At 36.8% G+C, this 20,405-nt stretch overlaps 1 protein-coding gene across 2 annotated transcripts in view; it reads left to right on the forward strand.

Moving 5' to 3' along the window:
- RC3H2 (ring finger and CCCH-type domains 2) overlaps window positions 1–17,668 on the forward strand; it is a 56,409-nt gene extending 38,741 nt beyond the window's left edge. Inside the window, exons 12-22 of one of the 2 annotated variants that reach the window (XM_030885625.2) lie at window positions 3,772–3,986; window positions 5,318–5,748; window positions 6,340–6,510; window positions 8,219–8,365; window positions 8,676–8,889; window positions 9,115–9,199; window positions 10,064–10,145; window positions 10,234–10,368; window positions 10,616–10,723; window positions 10,821–10,969; window positions 12,506–17,668. In XM_030885625.2, the coding sequence (XP_030741485.1) occupies window positions 3,772–3,986; window positions 5,318–5,748; window positions 6,340–6,510; window positions 8,219–8,365; window positions 8,676–8,889; window positions 9,115–9,199; window positions 10,064–10,145; window positions 10,234–10,368; window positions 10,616–10,723; window positions 10,821–10,969; window positions 12,506–12,701 (1,933 nt within the window). In that variant the 3' untranslated portion in view covers window positions 12,702–17,668. The remainder of the gene's footprint in view (window positions 1–3,771; window positions 3,987–5,317; window positions 5,749–6,339; window positions 6,511–8,218; window positions 8,366–8,675; window positions 8,890–9,114; window positions 9,200–10,063; window positions 10,146–10,233; window positions 10,369–10,615; window positions 10,724–10,820; window positions 10,970–12,505) is intronic. The other variant, XM_045290181.1, reaches the window with a different exon arrangement.
- Window positions 17,669–20,405: the final 2,737 nt, after the last annotated feature.

The following is a 20,405-nucleotide window of genomic DNA, read 5'->3' on the forward strand; positions in this document are numbered from 1 at the left end:
TGTCTGTCTTTTTATTGACTCCCTTCAATTACCCAAACTGTTGTCAGCTGGCTCCCACAAATGAGCATAATTGATCTGAAGAGAGCCAACCTCCAGGGGTTCAAATTCGGCTTATTGCTTCCTTCCTGTTTGATCTTAGTATATTTACTTGATCTCTGTCCTTATTTTGCTCATCTTTAAAGTTAGAATTATAATCTTATCTACCTTCAAGTGTTGGTTATGGGGACTAAATGAGTTAAATGCAAAGTGCAATAAACTCAAATATTTGTTTTCATTGTTCCTATTATTACTGAATTTCAGAATTGTTACTGGGTTTGCCAATTTAATTTGGCAAAAGCGTGTTGATGCATTTAGAAATGTTTTTAAACCTCAATAGGGCATGAGCAGTTTTTATTGCCCATTTGAAAGTCAGCAATTCAAACCCACCAGCCGCTCTGAGGAGAAAGACTTTTAATTTAAGACTTAAAGTCTTAAAAGCCATACTCTACCTGGTCGTTATGAGTTGGAATCAACTTGATGAGATGGAATCAACTTTGAGTTTGGTTTTTGTTCTGTTTTGTTTTAGGAACAATGCAGTAAGCTTGGTTCACAGAAACTGTTAACAATTTCATGTAATAAATAATGGGTAGATTAATATTCTCTATTTGTGAGTCAGCAATGTGATGAGGGAAATCACTTCTTAAGTGATTTCTTAATCTTCTGTAGGAGGCATTTTAGAAAAATTGCATTTGAGAATATTGAACTCTTTGGCCCTCTTGAAAATACATGAAAAATATAAAATAATATTTCAGCCTTTAAGAATTTATGTTATAGTGTGGAGACTGAAATTGTATTAAAGGACAAGAAACTTTATATTGCTAGGAGAAATCTAGGGAAAGATGTCAGAAAAGGAAATAGAAAAACCTGGATCAGGTCATTGGTAAGTTCATATTTGGAACTGGTAGAAAGTTAGATATGCAGCTTAACACCAAATTGTGGATACCTTGTATTAAATGTTTAGGAACTGAGCTTCTGAAAGCTTTTGGTAAGGTAATATGTGTAGAGTTGTTTTATGTCCATAGTGTGGAATATTATTCAGCCATAAAAAGGGATAAAGTATTATTACAGTATAGCATCGATGAACCATGAACTTTGTGCTAAGTAAAGGAAACCGATACAAAGGACCACGTATTATAATTCAGAATAGGGAAATCTATAAGGATGGAAAGTAAATTAGTAGTTGCTGGAAGTGGTTGGAGTGAGTGGTGCGTGTTAATAGGTAGAGATTTTTTTTCCTGGGATTATTTAAATGTTCTGGAACTAGGTAGTGCTAATGGTTGCACAAATTTATGAATATATCAACACCCCCCCAACCCAGTTGTACACTTTAAAAGGGTAAATTTTAATGGTATGTGAATTTTATTCCAATTTTAAAATATATCTATTGAGAAAAAAACTTTTAAAAATGAATCTGAACCCCAGCCTTACTTACTCATTCAAAAATTATATTGTTAACTACAATGTAGCAAACGCCAGTCTGGTTGGTATAGGTTAACTAGCTAGCTCCTGCCTCTAAAGATCTTCTAATCTGTATATGTGAACATATAATATCTTAAAAGATACAATAGCGGAGTTGTGTTCTAAGGTTTCCAAGAGGTTTGGCAATGACACTTGGGTTAGTTGTAGCAGCATGGCCAATAAGCAAGGGAGGGACCTCCAGGTGTAGGAACTAGCGCCGGCCTAGGGTTATAGGTCTGAGAGAGACTGTTTAAAGGAGCATTTTATGGCTATAGGAGTCTAGCTGTCTGACTGGAATGTGACTGGAAATGAGCCTTCCTAAAATCTGAAAGTTTGGAATAGCTTGCATAATCTCATGAAACTTCTTCGGACATGTTTCTAAGAATTTTCTATTTTAGAGTAGTACTAATTCAAATTTTGTGGATGTAAGACAATGTAATACAATATGTATTTTGACACAAAAGGCAATCTATATACACACTTAGTACAATGTCTAGATTGTAGCAACTGGCCAAAATATGCGGATTTTTCTTAGAAAAGCCTAATCATTTTCCTTTATTGCATTTCACTTATTTAAAATAGAATTAAGGTCCTAAAATATGCAAACTTTAAAATGCATTTGTACCTAGTGTTATCACCCATCGATCCTTGGTTAATTTCTATATTTTAATATGTAAATTCACAAGGAAGTAAATAGCTGCTAGACTAATCTGCTGGGCTAGACTTAAAGGCAGTCTGTTCACTTATATGTCAGTTTTAAAAGTTTTTCTCTAGTTTGAAAAAACTAGTTGGTGACTCAACAAAGAAAATCATTTTGTGCCTGGGGCGGGGGAGGGGGGGGGGATGGGATCGTGATACAAAGGTACATATATTTTGCATCAATTAAGTGAGGCAGAACTATATCATTCATCCAGTTAATACTTACTGCCAATCACATGGTCAGCTGTTCAAAACCACAAGCCACTCCACAGCTCTCAGAAACCCTGGGAACAGTTTTACTTAGTCCTTTTGGGGCACTGTGAATGACTCCATAGTTGACTCAATGACAGTGAGTTTGTGTATGTTTGTTGTTTCTTTCTACCTACTGTAAGACTGGGAATGATGGAGGTGCTGGGGATATATTAAGGAGTTAATATATAGACATGGCCTTTTTTCCAGAATATATGTTTCAGCTAATCTCACTTTTTTTAATTGATCGAATAACTTTTAATTACCTTTTACAGATAGATAATAAAATGTTTACAGATTAAATGAAATAATAACTGGGACATGTATTTTGAAATAACTGAGAGTAGTTATACATTTAAAGGTTGTCTGTGAAAACTGTTGGAATTAAAGATTACCGTATATACTTGTGAATAAGCCGAGTTTTTTCAGCACATTTTTTTTAATGTTTGAAAAATTGTTTAATCAACTATTTACAAATCCCACTTGACAAGATTAGTATTGTAAAGAATAGATAACTGTAGTCAATTTCTAGAAATATATTCACATATAAGAACTTTTAAAACAATTTATAGTCTCATCATAAACACATTCTTCTCAATGAATTATGATATTTAAAGTTCTAAGTAGAAACTTAAAAAAAACTTATTTTATTGGGGGCTCGTACAATTCTCATCACAATCCATACATACATCCATTGTGTCAAGCACATATGTACATTCACTGCCCTCATCATTCTCAAAACATTTGCCCTCCACCTCAGCCCTTAATATTGGTTGCTCATTTTCCCCCTCCCTCCCACGCCCCTTCCCTCATGAACCCTTCATAATTCACAACTTATTATAGTTTTGTCATAAGTTACACTGTCCAATGTCCGCCCCCCCCCCCCTTCTCTGCCGTCCCTCCCCCAGGGAGGAGGCAATACCTAAGTTCTTTGTAATCAGTCCCCTAATCTCACTCTTAATAAAACAGTTCTGTCCATGTCTTGTCTGCTTTGCCCCCCAAGAATTTTACTGGCAGACTATATTGTTTCTGTTCAGAACCTACTAAACAGAAAATGTTTTGAAATGTTCAGTATGAAAATCTTTATTTAAAGCAGTAAAAAGGGATATATTTGCATTGCCTGTTGCCATTACCAGAAATGAGACCTAAGTCTATGACCCTGTGAATTAATCTTGTAAGGTAGTAGTGAAATTCATGCCTTATTTGTCATTATAGAAGTATGTAAAATGTGTTTTATAAATGATTTCGCTATGTATTTTTATGAAAAACTACTTTGGGGAAAGACTTAACAGTGATTTATCCCTCTTTGTTTAATTCTTTCCCTAGTAAAATTGGTTCTCCACCCAAGACTCCTGTAAGTAATGTAGCAGCTACCTCAGCTGGGCCCCTTAGTGTTGGAACAGAGCTGAACTCTGTGCCTCCCAAATCCAGCCCATTTGTAACTAGAGTACCACTATATCCTCAGCATTCTGAAAACATTCAGTATTTTCAAGATCCAAGGACTCAGATACCCTTTGAAGTTCCACAATACCCACAGACAGGTAAGTAATTTTAGATTTTTCTTAGAAATAAATTATATTTTTGCATTTGTTGCACTTAGATAAATAGGTCAATTTATGTAAGAATGTCAACATTAGAAAATCCATGGGGCTACATAACCCCATTGTTTTCTTTCCACCCTAATCTGCAATTCTCGGTATCGCTAGTTTTAAGATTGTCATTCCCATGGATTAAATATAAGGTCAGGAGAGGAGGTTTAGGGTGGCTTATCTCTCTCTTGAAAGTGTTTTATTTATAAATGCACTTGTATGTATTTTTTGGAAAGACATTATACAGCTTATAGATTTTGAAAGAGGCTTTAAATCTCTAACCTCCCCCGCAAATGTTAATAAACAATGATCTGTTGTCAATTTGATCTCGTATAGATAATTCTTCAAGAACACAAAGAAAGCTCAAGACAAACTTTGTTTTTTTAACTACTTAAATTAAACTATTGTTTGGTTTAAAGAAGACTTCACAGGTTATTCTTGGTTCAAGATTAAGGTTTAATGATTATGTCCGGGCAATAATTTTGGAGGCTCACCCAACCTCAGTGGCTCCAGGTAGTCTAGATTCCATGAAAATTTGAAATTTTGTTCCATAATTCCCCCATTAATTAGAACTTGTCTATATTATCTCTGATCAAAATGGGCAGTAATAATAGGTGGGTACTTTATGGACCAAACATAATAGCAACTCAAAAGATTAAATATGACGCTTAGGGGGGCAGTGTGTTTAAGTTAACAGGACAGGAGCCATTTGGAAAAGAAGATAAAAATGATTAATTAACCAACTTGAAGAACGTAATCAACATTAACCTGTAGAAAAAATATTGAATTGATTTGTATTTTGCCTTTGCTAATAACAAAAATGTTTTTATAAGACAATGGGGGGGAACAATAGGAATCTATCTAATTATTTAATCCAAACCTTGTAGTAATACGTGTCCTAGAAAGGAATTTACCACCTATCTGTTAATAGCACTGTCGTGCATTTTTAAGGAGTAGGGGCTGTGATTTCCAATCTACCAGCCACTCCTCAAGGGAAAGATGAGGCTGTCTACTCTCATGAAGAGGTAAAAGCTCTGAAACCCACGGGGCTATTCTGCTCTGTCCTATGGGGTCCCTGCTAGTTGGAATTGACTCAGTGGCAGTGAGCTTAGAGCTTGGAATTCAACAAGGTATCAAATAGTTTCATGTGGTCCTGTCTTGAAAACAAACAGATTCCTTACGAAGCAGGTTAAAGGAATTAGAGACTGCATTGGATGTAAACAATGGTAAAATGGTGTATTTTACTAACATCTTATTAAATATTCCTCTTTCCAATTTTCAAGGATACTATCCACCACCTCCAACGGTACCAGCTGGTGTGGCTCCTTGTGTTCCTCGCTTTGTGAGGTCCAATAACGTTCCAGAGTCCTCCCTCCCACCTGCTTCCGTGCCATATGTCGATCATTACAGCACATTTTCCCCTCGAGATCGAATGAATTCTTCTCCCTACCAACCTCCTCCACAGCCGTTTGGACCAGTTCCTCCAGTTCCTTCTGGAATGTACGCTCCTGTGTATGACAGCAGGCGCATCTGGCGCCCACCTATGTACCAACGAGATGACATTATTAGAAGTAATTCTTTACCTCCAATGGATATGATGCACTCGTCTGTCTATCAGACTCCTTTACGGGAAAGATATAACTCACTAGATGGGTATTACTCAGTGGCTTGTCAGCCACCAAGTGAGCCAAGGACAACTGTGCCTTTACCAAGGGTAAGTGATCATGGAAATAGGAGTGCTATTAAGGGCACTATCTCTGGAATGAAGTCACCAAGGTATATGTCTTGGCTCTTCCACTTACTAATTCTGTGACTTAGGAAGTACTTGACCTCTCTGTGCCTGTTTTTTTATCGTCATCTGTTTACTGAAAATAATAGTGGCACCTACCTCATAAGGCTGTCCTGAGGAGTCAATTAGAAAAAAGCAAAGCTCTTAGAACTGGGCCTGATACATATTAATGCTCAATGAATGTTATATTTGGATAGGAAACTTGTGGAGAGGTAGAAAGTGATCTTCAAAATAACAGGCACAGGGCCCTTTTTTTAGCTCCAGTATCACCACATATTTACAAATGCCCCCCACCCCTTTTTTTTTTAAACAAATGCCCTTCTTAAACCAGAAAGTGAATAAATATGTTTTCCCTTTTTGGAAAAAAGGGAGTACATAGGCAAGCGGCGACATCTCTACCTGTTCTGTTCTCTCTATTTGGTCCTAACAAAATAGTGGAATGTTTTTGTTTTCAGAGGACATTAAATTGATTCACTTCCCCTAGATGATTAAGACTGTTTCTTTTATCCCCCTTAGGAACCTTGTGGTCATTTGAAGACCAGTTATGAGGAGCAAATAAGAAGAAAGCCAGAGCAGTGGGCACAGTACCACACTCAGAAGGCGCCTCTTGTCTCTTCAACTCTTCCTGTGGCTACCCAGTCGCCAACACCGCCTTCTCCTCTACTCAGTGTAGACTTTCGCTCTGATGTAAGAAAGGTTTAATCACTTATCTTGCAGGGGTAGATCAAACTGCTGGTTTCACAGCACTCATTTACACTAAGCCAGGATAGTTAAATGTTGGTGATTTATCAGTGGTTTGGTGTGCAGCTGAGTGTAGTTCAGTGAACACTGTAAGCATGGCTAGGTGTTGGAAGACTCGAAAGAGCATCATTGAAGAGTATGTTCCTTTTCCCCCAAAGATTCAGTCTTTCCAGCATCATAGTTCTCATTGTTTTTGTGGCTTTTATTTATAATGAGATTTATATCTATCATTTATTGAGCACCTGCACGTGCCAGGCACGGTACTAAACATTTCCATAATGCGGTTTTATTTCATTCTTTTAAAAACCTTTGGGGGCCAGTATTCCTATTGATAGGTGAGGAATCTTACCCAGAGAAGTAATTTGTCTAAGATTATTCAGCCTGGGAGGTGATTCTCACTAAGTCATTTCTTTCCCACTGTATCAGAAGTACAGGAGTACTCACTGTATCATTGACTCTGTTTATATCACTCTTAGTTATTGTTCTTGACATGAAGTTTTTGTTGTTTAGGATGATTTTACCATTGTGTTTTCAGTACTGTTAAATTTAGAGCAAACCATTTTATATTGTTAAAACCATTTCCTCTCCACACCCAGAGGTTATAAGAAAAATATTTGATCTGTTCATTATGAAAATTCCAAAATCAGGATAATATAATAAACTCCATTACTCATCACGTGGTACAAATACCAACTTATGGTCAATTCTGTTTCATTTATGTGCCTTCTTCCCATTGGAAATTTTTTATATTTTTATAGGATTTTAATTTTTTTTAATCATGGGGGCTCGTACAACTCTTACCACAATCCATACATACATCCATTGTGTCGAGCACATTTGTACATTTGTTGCCCATTGGATAATTTTGAAGTAATCTTAAACAGAAGTATTTCAGTAAACTATAGAATTTCTAAAACCAGGTCTAGATACATCTTACCAAATGGAAGACTGCTTCAGAGCATCAAAACATTTTTAAACAGTGACAGAGTTAACTATTTGCCCAGTTTGTGGCTGGGGAACAGTTTTCATATATTATATATTTATGGGAAGCACACACACATCCATACCAATAGCAGATTGAGATCTGCTTTGGGGATACCATTGTGACTTGGAACAAGTTAACCTTTTGTGGGGGGGTATTAAGTTTACCCATCTGTATATTTAGGATACAAGATTTAATGATTTTTACAACTGTCATATTATTCCTGTCTTATAGTAATCATTCCTCAGGATACCTTTAAAATGTATCCACTTCCCCTTCTAGTGCCATAGCCTTCATTTCTACTTTAATACTATATGATTTATCATTTATGTTTTCTTATTTGCATTATATCTTATATACATTATTTTCTATAAACTCTTAAAAAGTATGAAGTATGCATGTATTGTTTTCTTGCTCCCCATCCTCCCATGTGTGATACATAGCATAAATACATATTGATTTGTTTTATATGTTACTCAAAGGACTAAGAAAAAACAGCGCATACTATTTTCTACTAATAAAATTACTGTAAATATTTTTGTTGCTTATGACAGTTTATTAGTTAATGAAAATATGATTGTTCAATGTAAAGTTCAGTATATTTTGTAATAGTTACTTTATATGAGTTTTTACTAATTTGACTCTGTTTCCCCCCCGCCCCCCCCCCATCAGTTCTCCGAGAGTGTGAGTGGTACAAAATTTGAAGAAGATCATCTTTCCCATTACTCTCCCTGGTCTTGTGGTACCATAGGCTCCTGTATAAATGCCATCGATTCAGAGCCCAAAGATGTAATTGCTAATTCAAATGCCGTGTTAATGGTATGATTTTGAAGGGGGAATAATGCATGTTCACTCAAGTTTGAGAATGATTAAATGCTTTTATCTTAATATCATTAAATAAATCATCTGTAAGCAGGAAGATTATATTTAGGTATGTGCCAAGTAAATTGCATGTAATATTTAAATTTTATGAGCATAGTTTGCTGGTGGAGAAAGACGCTGGGCTATCACTGCGATCTAGTGTAAAATTAACCAGAAAATGTAACACCATGTCTTTGACTAGCATGCACTTATGGTAGCTGGAGTAAATCGCCACAGTTCGTTCACTGGTTTTCTTTGGTTTATGCAGGACTTGGACAGCGGAGATGTTAAGAGAAGAGTACATTTATTTGAAACTCAGAGAAGGACAAAAGAAGAAGACCCAATCATTCCTTTTAGTGATGGACCTATCATCTCAAAATGGGGTGCGATTTCCAGATCTTCTCGTACAGGCTACCATACCACAGATCCCGTCCAGGCCACTGCTTCCCAAGGAAGTGCGACTAAACCCATCAGTGTGTCAGGTAAGCTGTGCAACTGCTGCATAGCCTGATTTTGTTTGAGGCACTGCACTTTTTTAAATCCTCACCTTGTGGGTTAGGTATAGAACTTTTCCCTGGAAACTTAGAATTAGATGTTTTAATTGGCATCACATGGCAATAGGATAAGCTACAAATCTTTTTTTGAAAAGTTACATCTATATTACTGATGTTTCACTTTTATAATTGTTTATTTCCACATCCCTATAGATTATGTTCCTTATGTTAATGCTGTTGATTCAAGATGGAGTTCATATGGCAATGAGGCGACGTCCTCAGCACACTACATTGAACGGTAATGTTGCTCTTAATTCTTTTTTGTTTTTTAAATAATACTTTATTGTATTTTTTTAAATACTTTTATTTGGGGCTCTTACATCTCTTATCACAATCCATACATTCCTCCAGTGTGTCAAGCACATTTACACATACACTGCCATTATGATTTTAAAAGTGTTCTCTTCCCACTTGAGCCTCTGTTATCAGCTCCCCATTTCTTGCCCCTCTCCCCCCCCCAACCTGCCCTCCCTCATGAACCCTTGATAAGTTATAGATTATTTTTTCCATATCTTAAATTGTCCTCCATCACCCCTTACCCACTTTTCCGTTATTCATCCCCGTGGGAGGGATTTCAAGATTGATCCTTGGGATTGGTTCCCCCTTTCTCCTTTCTCCCCCTCCCCTCCCCTAATCCTCCTGGTATCTACTCTCTTGTTGGCCCTGAGAGGTTTATCTATCCTGGATTCCCTGCGTTGAGGCCTCTTATCTGTAGCAATGTGCATGTTCTGGTCTAATCCAATTTGTAAGGTAGAATTGAGGTCATGATAGTGGAGTGAAGGAAGCACCAAAGAACTAGAGGAAAGTTGTGTCTTTTATTGGTGCTTACTGCACCCTGGCTGGCCCGCTCTTCTTTCTTTTTTTGCTCTTAATTCTTTAGGTTTCTATCTTCTCATATTTGTATGGATCATCAGAGTACAAATCCTATCTCCAGTTGTTTATGAATTGTTTTGCTTATTTGAGCTATATAACAAATAACTGAAAAAATGTTACATTTGGAATGGTAACTGAGACTTGCAGGGTTGTTTTATTAAGTAAAATATGTATAGTAATTATTTTTATCGTTTTACTTTTTTTACAATAAAAATATTTCTATTTAAAGGGACAGATTCATTGTTACTGATTTATCCGGTCATAGAAAGCATTCCAGTACTGGAGACCTTTTGAGCATTGAACTTCAGCAGGTAGGTTCAGTGTCACTCAGGTTTGAACTGTTAAAGTTTAAAATGGCTGTTGACAGCTACTGTTGCTTTTTCTCTACCCCCCCAACAGGCCAAGAGTAACTCATTGCTTCTTCAGAGGGAGGCCAATGCGCTGGCCATGCAACAGAAGTGGAATTCCCTAGATGAGGGTCGTCACCTTGCTTTAAATCTTCTAAGCAAGGAAATTGAGTTAAGAAATGGAGAGGTAAAGAAACACTCAACTTGTATTCACTATGTCTGGTTCTGGTGCACTTTGGCTTGTGCTGTAACTTACTGCGGCTTAGTGTGCCTTTTTCTGATGGATAATTTTCAAACTTATAGTAGAAATAATAATTTGTGGTCCTAGATTCCTCAATTCTTAAAATTTTGGAATTCCTATTTTGATTTAAAAGGGAAGGCTCAGTTCCCATGAATATAAGATATATATATATATATATATATTTAATTTACAGAATGATTATACAGAAGATGCAACAGATACAAAGCCTGATAGGGATATTGAATTAGAGCTTTCAGCACTTGATACAGATGAGCCTGATGGACAAGGTGAACAAATTGAAGTAAGTACCACAGTTATATTTAGGAAGTTTCATTCCATTGGAAATTAAAATGTAAAATACTTCCACACTTAAGGATTAATAGATTTTATTTCCATAGGAGATCCTTGACATACAACTTGGTATCAGTTCTCAAAATGATCAGTTGATGAATGGAACAGCAGTGGAAAATGGACATCCAGTCCAGCAGCACCAAAAGGAGCCACTAGAGCAGAAGAGACAGAGTTTAGGTGAAGACCATGTGATTCTGTGAGTGTTAGACAGAAAATTCACAACCAGTGGGCATAGGGTAGGGCTATTTAAAGAGAAACAGATGCAGTGTTTGACTTGATGCTGAGATAGGTGCACATGTTTGACTTGATGCTGAGAGTGGAAGGTATTATATAATAAGACCAAATGGACTTGGCCATTCTAGAGTTTTAAGAATAGACAGGTAAATTTGAACAACGTGGTCCATAATAGTACCCTGAAAATTGCTTTGTATTGAGATGACAGTTAATCTTTATGTTCTTCTCCAACCTGGTAGGTAAACTTCTAGACTACAAATGGAGAATTAAAACTTAGATTAAAGATTTGCCATTTTAAAAGTCATGTTAAAATTTGTTATAGCTTTTAATGTTGCCATTTCTTTATTACTAAAAATAATAATTGAGTTTTTTTTTTCACTTTAATTTTTTCAAAACCATTATTTGGGGAGTTAATACAGATATCATATCATTCCATAGTTAAATCACATCAAGCAGTCTTATACAATTAGTACCACAGTCAGTTTCAAAATATTAACAACCCACTTCCACCCCCTTTTTTGAGTTCTTGGTGAGTGTTTACACAGCAAGCTATATTCCTATTTGAAAAAGCTTTGGACTGCTATAATCACAAGGTTGTGGGTTCACACCCACCAGCCACTTTCAGGGAGAAAGATGAAGTTATCTGCTCCCATTAAGATCTGCAGCCTCAAAAACACTGGATAGCGTCCCTGTAATTGGAATCGACTTAATGGTAGTAGGTTTGTTTTGGGGGTGAATATGTTGAGCCAGTTGACTAGAGTTGATACATGAGACCTGAAAACTAGTGTTGGAACTAGTTATATCTGAGAACTATCCTTATTTATGTCTTCAATGAGTGTATGTCCCTGCATCTAGATATTTGTATTTCATATACCCTGTTTCCCCAAAAGTAAGACACCCCCGAAAATAAGACCTACTTGCAGTTTTGCCTCTCGCTGAAATATAAGGCATCCCCGCGAAAATAAGACCCCCTGAGGCTACCGTAACATAGTGGCAGGTTGACTGCAGTGCAGCCTGAGCAGACAGGAAGTGTGATGTCTCTTTTAATAAAACAATAAATGTGTACCATATAAGACATCCCCTGAAAATAAGACCTAGCACATCTTTGGGAGCAAAAATTAATATAAGACACTGTCTTATTTTCGGAGAAACAGGGTACCTATGGATACATCTTTCTCTTCTCACCGTGTATACATCTGTACCTATTCGTGTGCTGTATACATCCAAATGTGCTCACTTATTTCTAGTTTAGTTCTATTGTGCTTACTCCTTCCACATTTGGTGTCACTTGAATGTGATCATTTATATGGCCTTAAATTAAGCAGTAGTTTGATTATTGTAATTTTCAGTAACATGGAATTTTTTTAGCAACCACTCAGTTTTTAGTGAATAAAAAGCTCTGAAACATTGATACACCTTTTATGAAGCATGTATAGTTAATATAAAAGTTTTCACTTAAAAGTTAACTTGTCTTCATTGTCTTTTTTTTTGTCTTCAGGGAGGAGCAAAAAACAGTTCTGCCGGTAACTTCTTGCTTTAGCCAACCCCATCCAGTGTCCATTGGCAATGCAAGTTGCCTCCCCATCACCACATCCGCCAGTGTTGGCAGCCTCATTCTGAAAACTCATGTTATGTCTGAGGATAAAAATGACTTTTTAAAACCTGTTACAAATGGGAAGATGGTTAACAGCTGAAAGGAGGTTCATCTTTCAAATTTGTGACCACACCATGGAAGCATTTACAGTAGCTTTTTATATATATAATATATATTATATAATGTATATTTTTTTTAAAAAAAAGATATTACTGGGCATCCATTTCCTGTGGACTCTTTGATACTTCAGGCCCTCTTGCATTAGCATTCTGAAAAGAAAAAAAAAAGAAAATTTACTTTAGTAGGATAACATGTTCACTTTCCAGAAGTGGTTGGAATTTGGACAACATTTAACTTAAGCTTCAAGCAGCTTTTTATGAGTTTGTAGCAATCCGGTGCAGTAACTGAGCCATTTCCTGTCTAAATGGCTTCTATAGAAAATTAACAACTCAGTTATTAACTAGCAGGATCCTACAATGATACATCTAGTGAAAGTAGACTTAATTAACTTATTTATTTCTATTTTTTGTTTCACTGAGAGAAATTTCCATCTCATTCCAGCTGCTTTATTTATCTTTTGTCATTGGACTTTGCATGGATTTTTTTTATTTTAATTCTTGGAGAGTGGAATTAGGCATTATTACTATAGAATTGTACAGGGTTACACTAGCTTTCTTTACTGCATTATATGTAGGAGTGTGGTGCAGTGCTTTTATCTGTAGCATTTAAAACTTTTTTAATTTTCCATTTTTCACAGATAGTTTCTGCTTTATTACTATTAATATTTATACACAGGCTACTTGTTGAAGTAAGTAATTAAAAATATAACCAAGTGCCTAAGTCTTTCAGCTGATGTACTAGATATTAAATTCTCCTAAGTTATGCAGAATCGTTTTTACAATTTTGATAAATTATGCACTAATGTAATGGCAGTTTTTTAAATGCAGAGTTAAGCCTGTACATTGCTGAATCGGATGACTTGGCAAAAGAATCAGGTGCTTTCAGCTTTCATGAGAAAACCCTGTATGTAGCGTTTGCACTGACTAACAAGATGGTGTTGCTGGGTTTTTAATTTGAACTAATTGATTTGTATGCTCATCACATTATCTTAGTTAACTGGTGTTTATTGTTATTTCATGTTCAGGTTTAATTTTGCTTGTTTTATGTCTGAGAAGATTATGAACCATATAATAATAGAACATTGGCTAACCTTTATTCATACTTAAAAACATGAATAATTTCTGTCCTCCTAAAATGTGACTGAAATTGTGTTGACTTGCATCTGAAAGTGTGCAGTATGTTCAGTCAGTCATGCCTAAGACTGTGGGAGGTGTTTGATTGGAGTCTGAATTTCAGTCAACATTTTGAAAACAAAAGCTGGGCATTCCTTTCTGGTGATCTTACCTCCGTTTGTCTTTTTGTTTTCCCTCCCCCATTTCTTTCAGATTACTTTGACTTTTATTATTATTATTTTTAAATTAACTTCTGTGAAGTTGTTTACTCTGAAAATTGTACTGGAATATTTTAAGCCAAGCTGATCTTTCACCAGGTGTACTGTATGTAAGGGCTTTTCCTGCTAGCAAGATGCTTCAACAGGATCATGTTATTGGTCGTTTGAGCTATTTCGTTGTTGTACAAAACCACAGCATTATATCAGATAAGGTTTTGATAAAAAAGTTTTGTGCACATTTCCAGGGGCGGGAGGGTTGACATTTCCCTGAAATTTCTTGATCAGAATGAGTAAATAACTGGTGTTTGATACCTGTCTTAATGAACATGCTCCTAAGGTGACTGATAAGTTGTAAATATACCTGAGTAACAAAGGGGGTAGTTTTGATATTCTGGTATCAGTATGGAAGATCTTACACACTTAATTGAATACGCAAATGGATGAAGATGTTTGCTTGTAGCATAATGCACAGTAGCCTTGACTTCCTTTCCTTTGGTTAGACTGTACCTTTTGATATGGCCAGTGCTCCCCATCCCTACAAAGACGTTTTATTTATTTCTCTCTGTTACCTGAAGTGAATAGGAACAAGAGTTTTAAACCATGTTACATTAACTTATTTATGACATTTTAAATTAGCATAGGATATTCAAGAACATGATTATTATATAATTTATATCAGAACCTTTCTATAAATATGTGCTTATTACATTTGAAATGCTTCCAATGTACTTTAATTTGTTGTTTGTAATTCCAAAAAGGATATGCAAACCAGTATGTCTATTTCATGGATATTTAAAAAGTGAGATCTTCCATGTTGAAGGTAATGTATTTTTTTTTAAGATTTTAAAATTGCTATTTTGTTACAAAATAGAGACCTATTAACAGTTGGAGAGCTCCTTATGTGCCCTCAGGGAAAGAGCCCTCTGTGCAACAGAGCTACATAAGAACATCTTCAGCACGTTCTGAGGGTGAATATATACTACATAAATTGATCTTGTGTATTTAACCTATCTCTTTAATTTTAAAATTGAACATTTGAAACATGGCTGTGCTCTGCTAGAAGGGGTTTGGGATAAACTGCTTAGGTATTTGCCTACCTGTCCAGTGAAATTACATTTGTATCAGTGTATGTATATACCTGCCAACCTTATCGGTATGTCTCAGAGCACTCATATGAAAATAATGCTTGTCTTGCAGCAGGTGATTCCATAAAATAATACCTCCCTGTTCTTAAAAGTTCACTCTCATTCTCACTGACAGCATAGGAACGACTTCTGTGTTGGGATTATTCTGTATTGCATTCTTTTTCCATGTTATGTAGTGACCTGACCACCTTCTGTTTGTCACAGTGGGTTGATGATGAAGCAAATTGTTTCCCTGCCATTTTACAAGAAAACGTAGGTTACCTGATCCTTCTTCCAAAGGATAGCCCTGATGTCATAGAGGAAAAAGCAGCTACACATCAGATCTAAGATACGGCCTTTTAGATTTGGAGACATTGCCTTTAACCCTTTGGCCAACACGATGTGATCGTCACATGTTTGGAATTAAAAGAGATAAAGCAACAGGAGAATAAATCTGCAGTGTTGAACTAATGTGCATGCCAGGGCTATAGTCTGATAATCAGGAAAACGTGGGCTGCTGCCTGGAGAGCAGGAAAGCTATGTATTTCTCCTCCTTTTTTTACTTTTCTATGATCCATTTTATTTGATAAATTTTGAGAAAACTTCACATTTCATCTAGTTAGTACCTGCGTAAAGTTGATTCCTTTGCCTTTGCTGCCATGACTTACTTTGAATGCCATATGATGAGCCAGTGCCCTGCATGCACCCTGTGCAGTGGCATTTTCAAGAGAAGGTAATTTATTAGGCCATTGGCACTGACTATTTACGTAGTAGGTATTTATTACAGTAAGAGAGTAGTGAAATAAACCTATTAGAACTGAAATTTTCCAGTTATAAGGGCCTGGTTCACTCAAATTTCAAGTTGATGTTAAGTATATAAAGCACATCCCAATGTTATATGCTGCCTTAAGAAAATTATAGGATGCATAGTCATTTGTAGGAATTGAAAACGAGATAATTTAGACATTTGGAAGAAAAGTTGTTTTAAAAATCATCTAGCTTGCTTTTGCATTTTAGGTGTTAAGCCCATGTTTGTTTTGTTAATAGGGGTAAGATTGATAAAGATCAGATTCCGCATATAATTTCAATTTTGAATCTGTATTTCTTCCCTGGCTGCTTTTGAGCAGACTGTACCGTTATTGGTAACTAACTGATCATTAAAGGGGAAAACTTGCATTGCAACTATGTATGCTTCCCGGAAGAACTTTTGTGTCTTAGTGAATGAAGAGAGTTGATGGGATCACTAACTGTAACTCCTACATAGGGACCCCTTCTGCAAAGCAGAGCACAGATGAATATGCTCAAGGAGTATTCCATTTTCTGCTTATTGAATAAATTTGCTAGTAACTCCTTTACACTAGCAGTTTCTTTGTATGTCTTTGCTGGCAAGGAAATACAAGGAGTGAGTCAAAGCCACAGACCAGAATATCCCACATTGGAGTACAGTCCAATTTTTACTCCAAGAGCTGTTATTCCCTCAAGTCTGGAATTGGCAGTTTTTGTTTTGTTTTCATAAAAGCTTAAAAAAAACATCCCCAAACCAGTGGAACGTAGTCACTGGCTGCACTTAGTACTGCCAAAAGCCAAGATCATTTGCACATATTCCATCAACCTTTCAAGAATTAGGCCTCACTTTAATAACCCAAGGCATGGAAGTGCATGCATTCTCTTAGCTGGGCAAACAATTATACTGTAGTTGTGATACAACACATGTGGCTTTTATTTGTACTGCACATACCCACTGTACAGCCACTTTGGAGTATCGTGGTTAGCTTACAGCAACTGCTGTCTGCATTTATACTGTTTATTGCATATTCTTTTCCCTGGAAGTGAAAGAGAAATGTTTTTCTTGTTGCGGTGATACATTTTATAAATTTGCTTAGACGGAAAGTTTGGGAAAAGAGGCCTGTTTGTCAATTGTACAACCGATTGTGAAGCTCTAGTGTGAATATTTTTACGTCTGTATTAGACATTTTCTTTTCAAATCTATTGTTCGATTGAAATGTAAATGAAATTAAAGATGGTGTACACCCATCATGTAAAAAGCAGGCACCATCTCTAAGATGGATTTAATGCTCATTTTTAAGGCATATTCTCAGCTTCTATTTAAAACTATAATTTAAAATAATTCTGTACAATGAAATGGGAACTATATATGGGAATAAATTCTATTCCATTTATTTCAATTTGAATTTCCAAATTGTAATGTTTCCCTTTGTGCTATAGGAATAGGATTAAATGGGGAAAGGCTAGGGCTTATATGGCTTGTATATGGGGGGAGGGCCGAGATGGAACAATGAGGGTTGTGATGATAGTGAATAGCAAAGAGTGAATTCTGTGTGTTTTGCTGTAGCACTGAAGTGAAGAGATAGTAGCTTTGGCTGTTCACAGAATAGAGCATCATGATTTTCAGTGTTTGAGAGAAAATTGATGGAAAGTTGCAGTACTTGACATGTATTTGCATGAACAAAATAAAATTATTTGTCCACCTTACAAGTTTTGTTTAGTGTCAATATTAAGTTTATGACATGTTTTAGTTATCTTGATTTCATATATATACACACACACACACACACACATATTTGGTATAACAAAGCTTCCAGGATACTTCTTAAATTGGAATTTCAATGATCTGCTGCGTTTACATATCATTGGGAAGGATCTAAAAGAAATGACTAGATCCAAAGAGGTTCATTCTGTCAGTCACTTCACTGACCCAACAGCACTTTCTGTGTGGATGTATTAGTTCGGTAGACTAGAGAAAGACTAGAGAAACAAATCCAGGGAAACTCATTCTTATGTGTATAAGAAAGCTTTATATACAAGAGCTGGTTAATATTGAGAAAACATCCCAACCCAGTCCAAGTCCATAAGTCTGATTTTAGCCAATATGTCCGATACCAATATGTCCTCCTCAGACTTATGAAACACATGCAATGCAAGAAGATCACAGGCCAGCGGTGGGAAGTCTTGTGGATCCAGTGGCATTGTAAGCATCTCAGCGCTGGCAGGGTTCTCCACGTGGCTTCTCCGGCTCCAGGGGTCTGGCTTAATTAGCCTCTCTCCCTGTGTCTTCTCCACAGGATGTCTCACAGAGAGTCAGCAGAGAGAGTGTCTCCCACCTCCAAGAAGGAAAAGCGGAGTTCCCAGATTCCTCAGGAGAAGGCCATGCTCGCACAGAGGTCCCATTGGCTATGACCCGATTTACAGGCTAGACTCTACCCCTAATCCTCAAATTGACACCAGATCATATAGCTTCCACAGATTACCCCTTGTGAATTTGACACTTTCATGCAACTACTTAGCCATATATAATCTTCAAGCAATAATAAAATTCTATCAGTGCCTCATAGGATAAAACTAAAATGCATATAACTAAAATGTGTTAACGCCTCATTTAAACATAACATTCTATAAGTGAACAAAACAAAAATATACTTACGTGAACACCTACACCTTAATATTCCCCCACCTATGAAAGTTTGCAGGCCAACCACTTCATGCCTTTATCCCCCCAATTTTGGGTACCCAATTTCTATACTGCCCACTTACATCAACCCAGTGCTCTGAGGAGACAATCATATTCTTTGAACTCAAGAATCTTCATTCCAGTTGGAAGCTTGTATGTCTGCATCCATAAGCAACGTCAAATCAGGACAGGCAGTCCATAAAGTCTGCAGCAATATTCACCAGTTATCAGGCAGAAAAATCTCTTCATCTGGTCGGGTTCTGGTCAACTCAATGTGGACTGCCTCACTTAGCCTCACCAGGGTACCCATTGGCTGCCTTGCCTTCAGATGATAGACCCATCACAAATTCTCAACAACTAACCCCCTCGGACTAGGTCATGAACTTTAGTCAGCCCTCTCTCATCCTCTGATCCTGTAAATCAAGTCCGTGGGTGTCAGTGGCCAGACTGAACCTGCCTCTTCATTGCTGCATTTCTCTCACTTCCACTCAAGTGAACCCAAGTGGTCACCTAGCAAACATTTTAGCCTGCCCACAGGCTGCCTATAGCAATTCAGTCCCAGAGTGGAGGGGCTCCAGATTTTTCCAGTTTCTGACCAAAACCCCTAATTCAAGATTCCAAAATCCAAAGAGTTCTTTTTTTCCCCTTCAATTTGTCAATCTTGCTCCCTAGGCAAGTCTCTTGGAATGCAAATGTCCTGAGTAAAGTACTGTGAGGGGCTAATCTTTTCAGAACCTCCTTTATAGGTATGTCCTAACCCATTTAAAGGTTCAAATTTTAATGGCTCAAGGCAAGTGGGCTTACAGCTCTCTGTTTTCATACTTCCCAATAATCATTTCTATTAAACCTTATATTAACAATAAGAAGCAGAAGAAATCATTATAAACAAAGTATAATCGGATACTAAACTCAATTCTTAAAGCAGTTAAGTTCAATCCTTATTTAACTTATCTTAATTCTATTGATACAAAGTACGGGATTAGGCTTCTGACAGCATCAAACCAGATCCAGGGGTTCTGTCACCCATTTTGACCTGTCAGCCATTTTCTCTAAGCAACATAGTTTCTGAGAAACTCAAATGGCTATTTCTACCCCTCGAGCTCAAAATATACCATATATACTCGAGTTGAAGCCGACCCGAATGTCAGCCAAGGGGCCTAATTTTACCACAAAAGCTACATTTAAAATGTGCTGGAAAAAATCCGCTCATACACTGTATATGTGGTATATTAAAAATGTGAATTTTTGTCATTTCACACAGGAATAACCAAAGACTACAACCAAACAAAATAAGCAAAACTTTTAACACCATATTCTTTACAGAAAAGAACATGGTAAACTGCATGGGTATATCTGACCTCTGGCTAGCCAAAGGAGAAAATCTACCATGAGGGAGAGGTCAAACACACATCCACTCTCCATCTTTATGATTTGTTTCTCTAGTACCTCACTCCTGGTACCATAGTGTGTTAGTCCGGGTAGACTAGAGAACAAATCCAGGGAGACTCATTTATGTGTTTAAGAAGGAGCTTTAGACTCCACCCCTTCACTCTTAGTCCTCAAATTGACACCAGATTATGTGACTACCACAGAGGGGGATGAGGACATAGATCATAGCAGTTCACAGACTAGTGCAGAAAATAGGACAAATACACAACTAATAAGAAGCATTGTGTGTGAAGGAGCAGGAAGACACCCTTCCTTAATACCAAGAAGAGAATGGCCTGAGTGGACCCTCTTCCCTCACTGGGCCATAGGAAG

This window comes from Echinops telfairi, unplaced genomic scaffold (genome assembly GCF_000313985.2).
Source record: "Echinops telfairi isolate 266 unplaced genomic scaffold, ASM31398v2 ScPeMD7_32;HRSCAF=126, whole genome shotgun sequence".
NCBI lineage: Eukaryota > Metazoa > Chordata > Mammalia > Afrosoricida > Tenrecidae > Echinops > Echinops telfairi.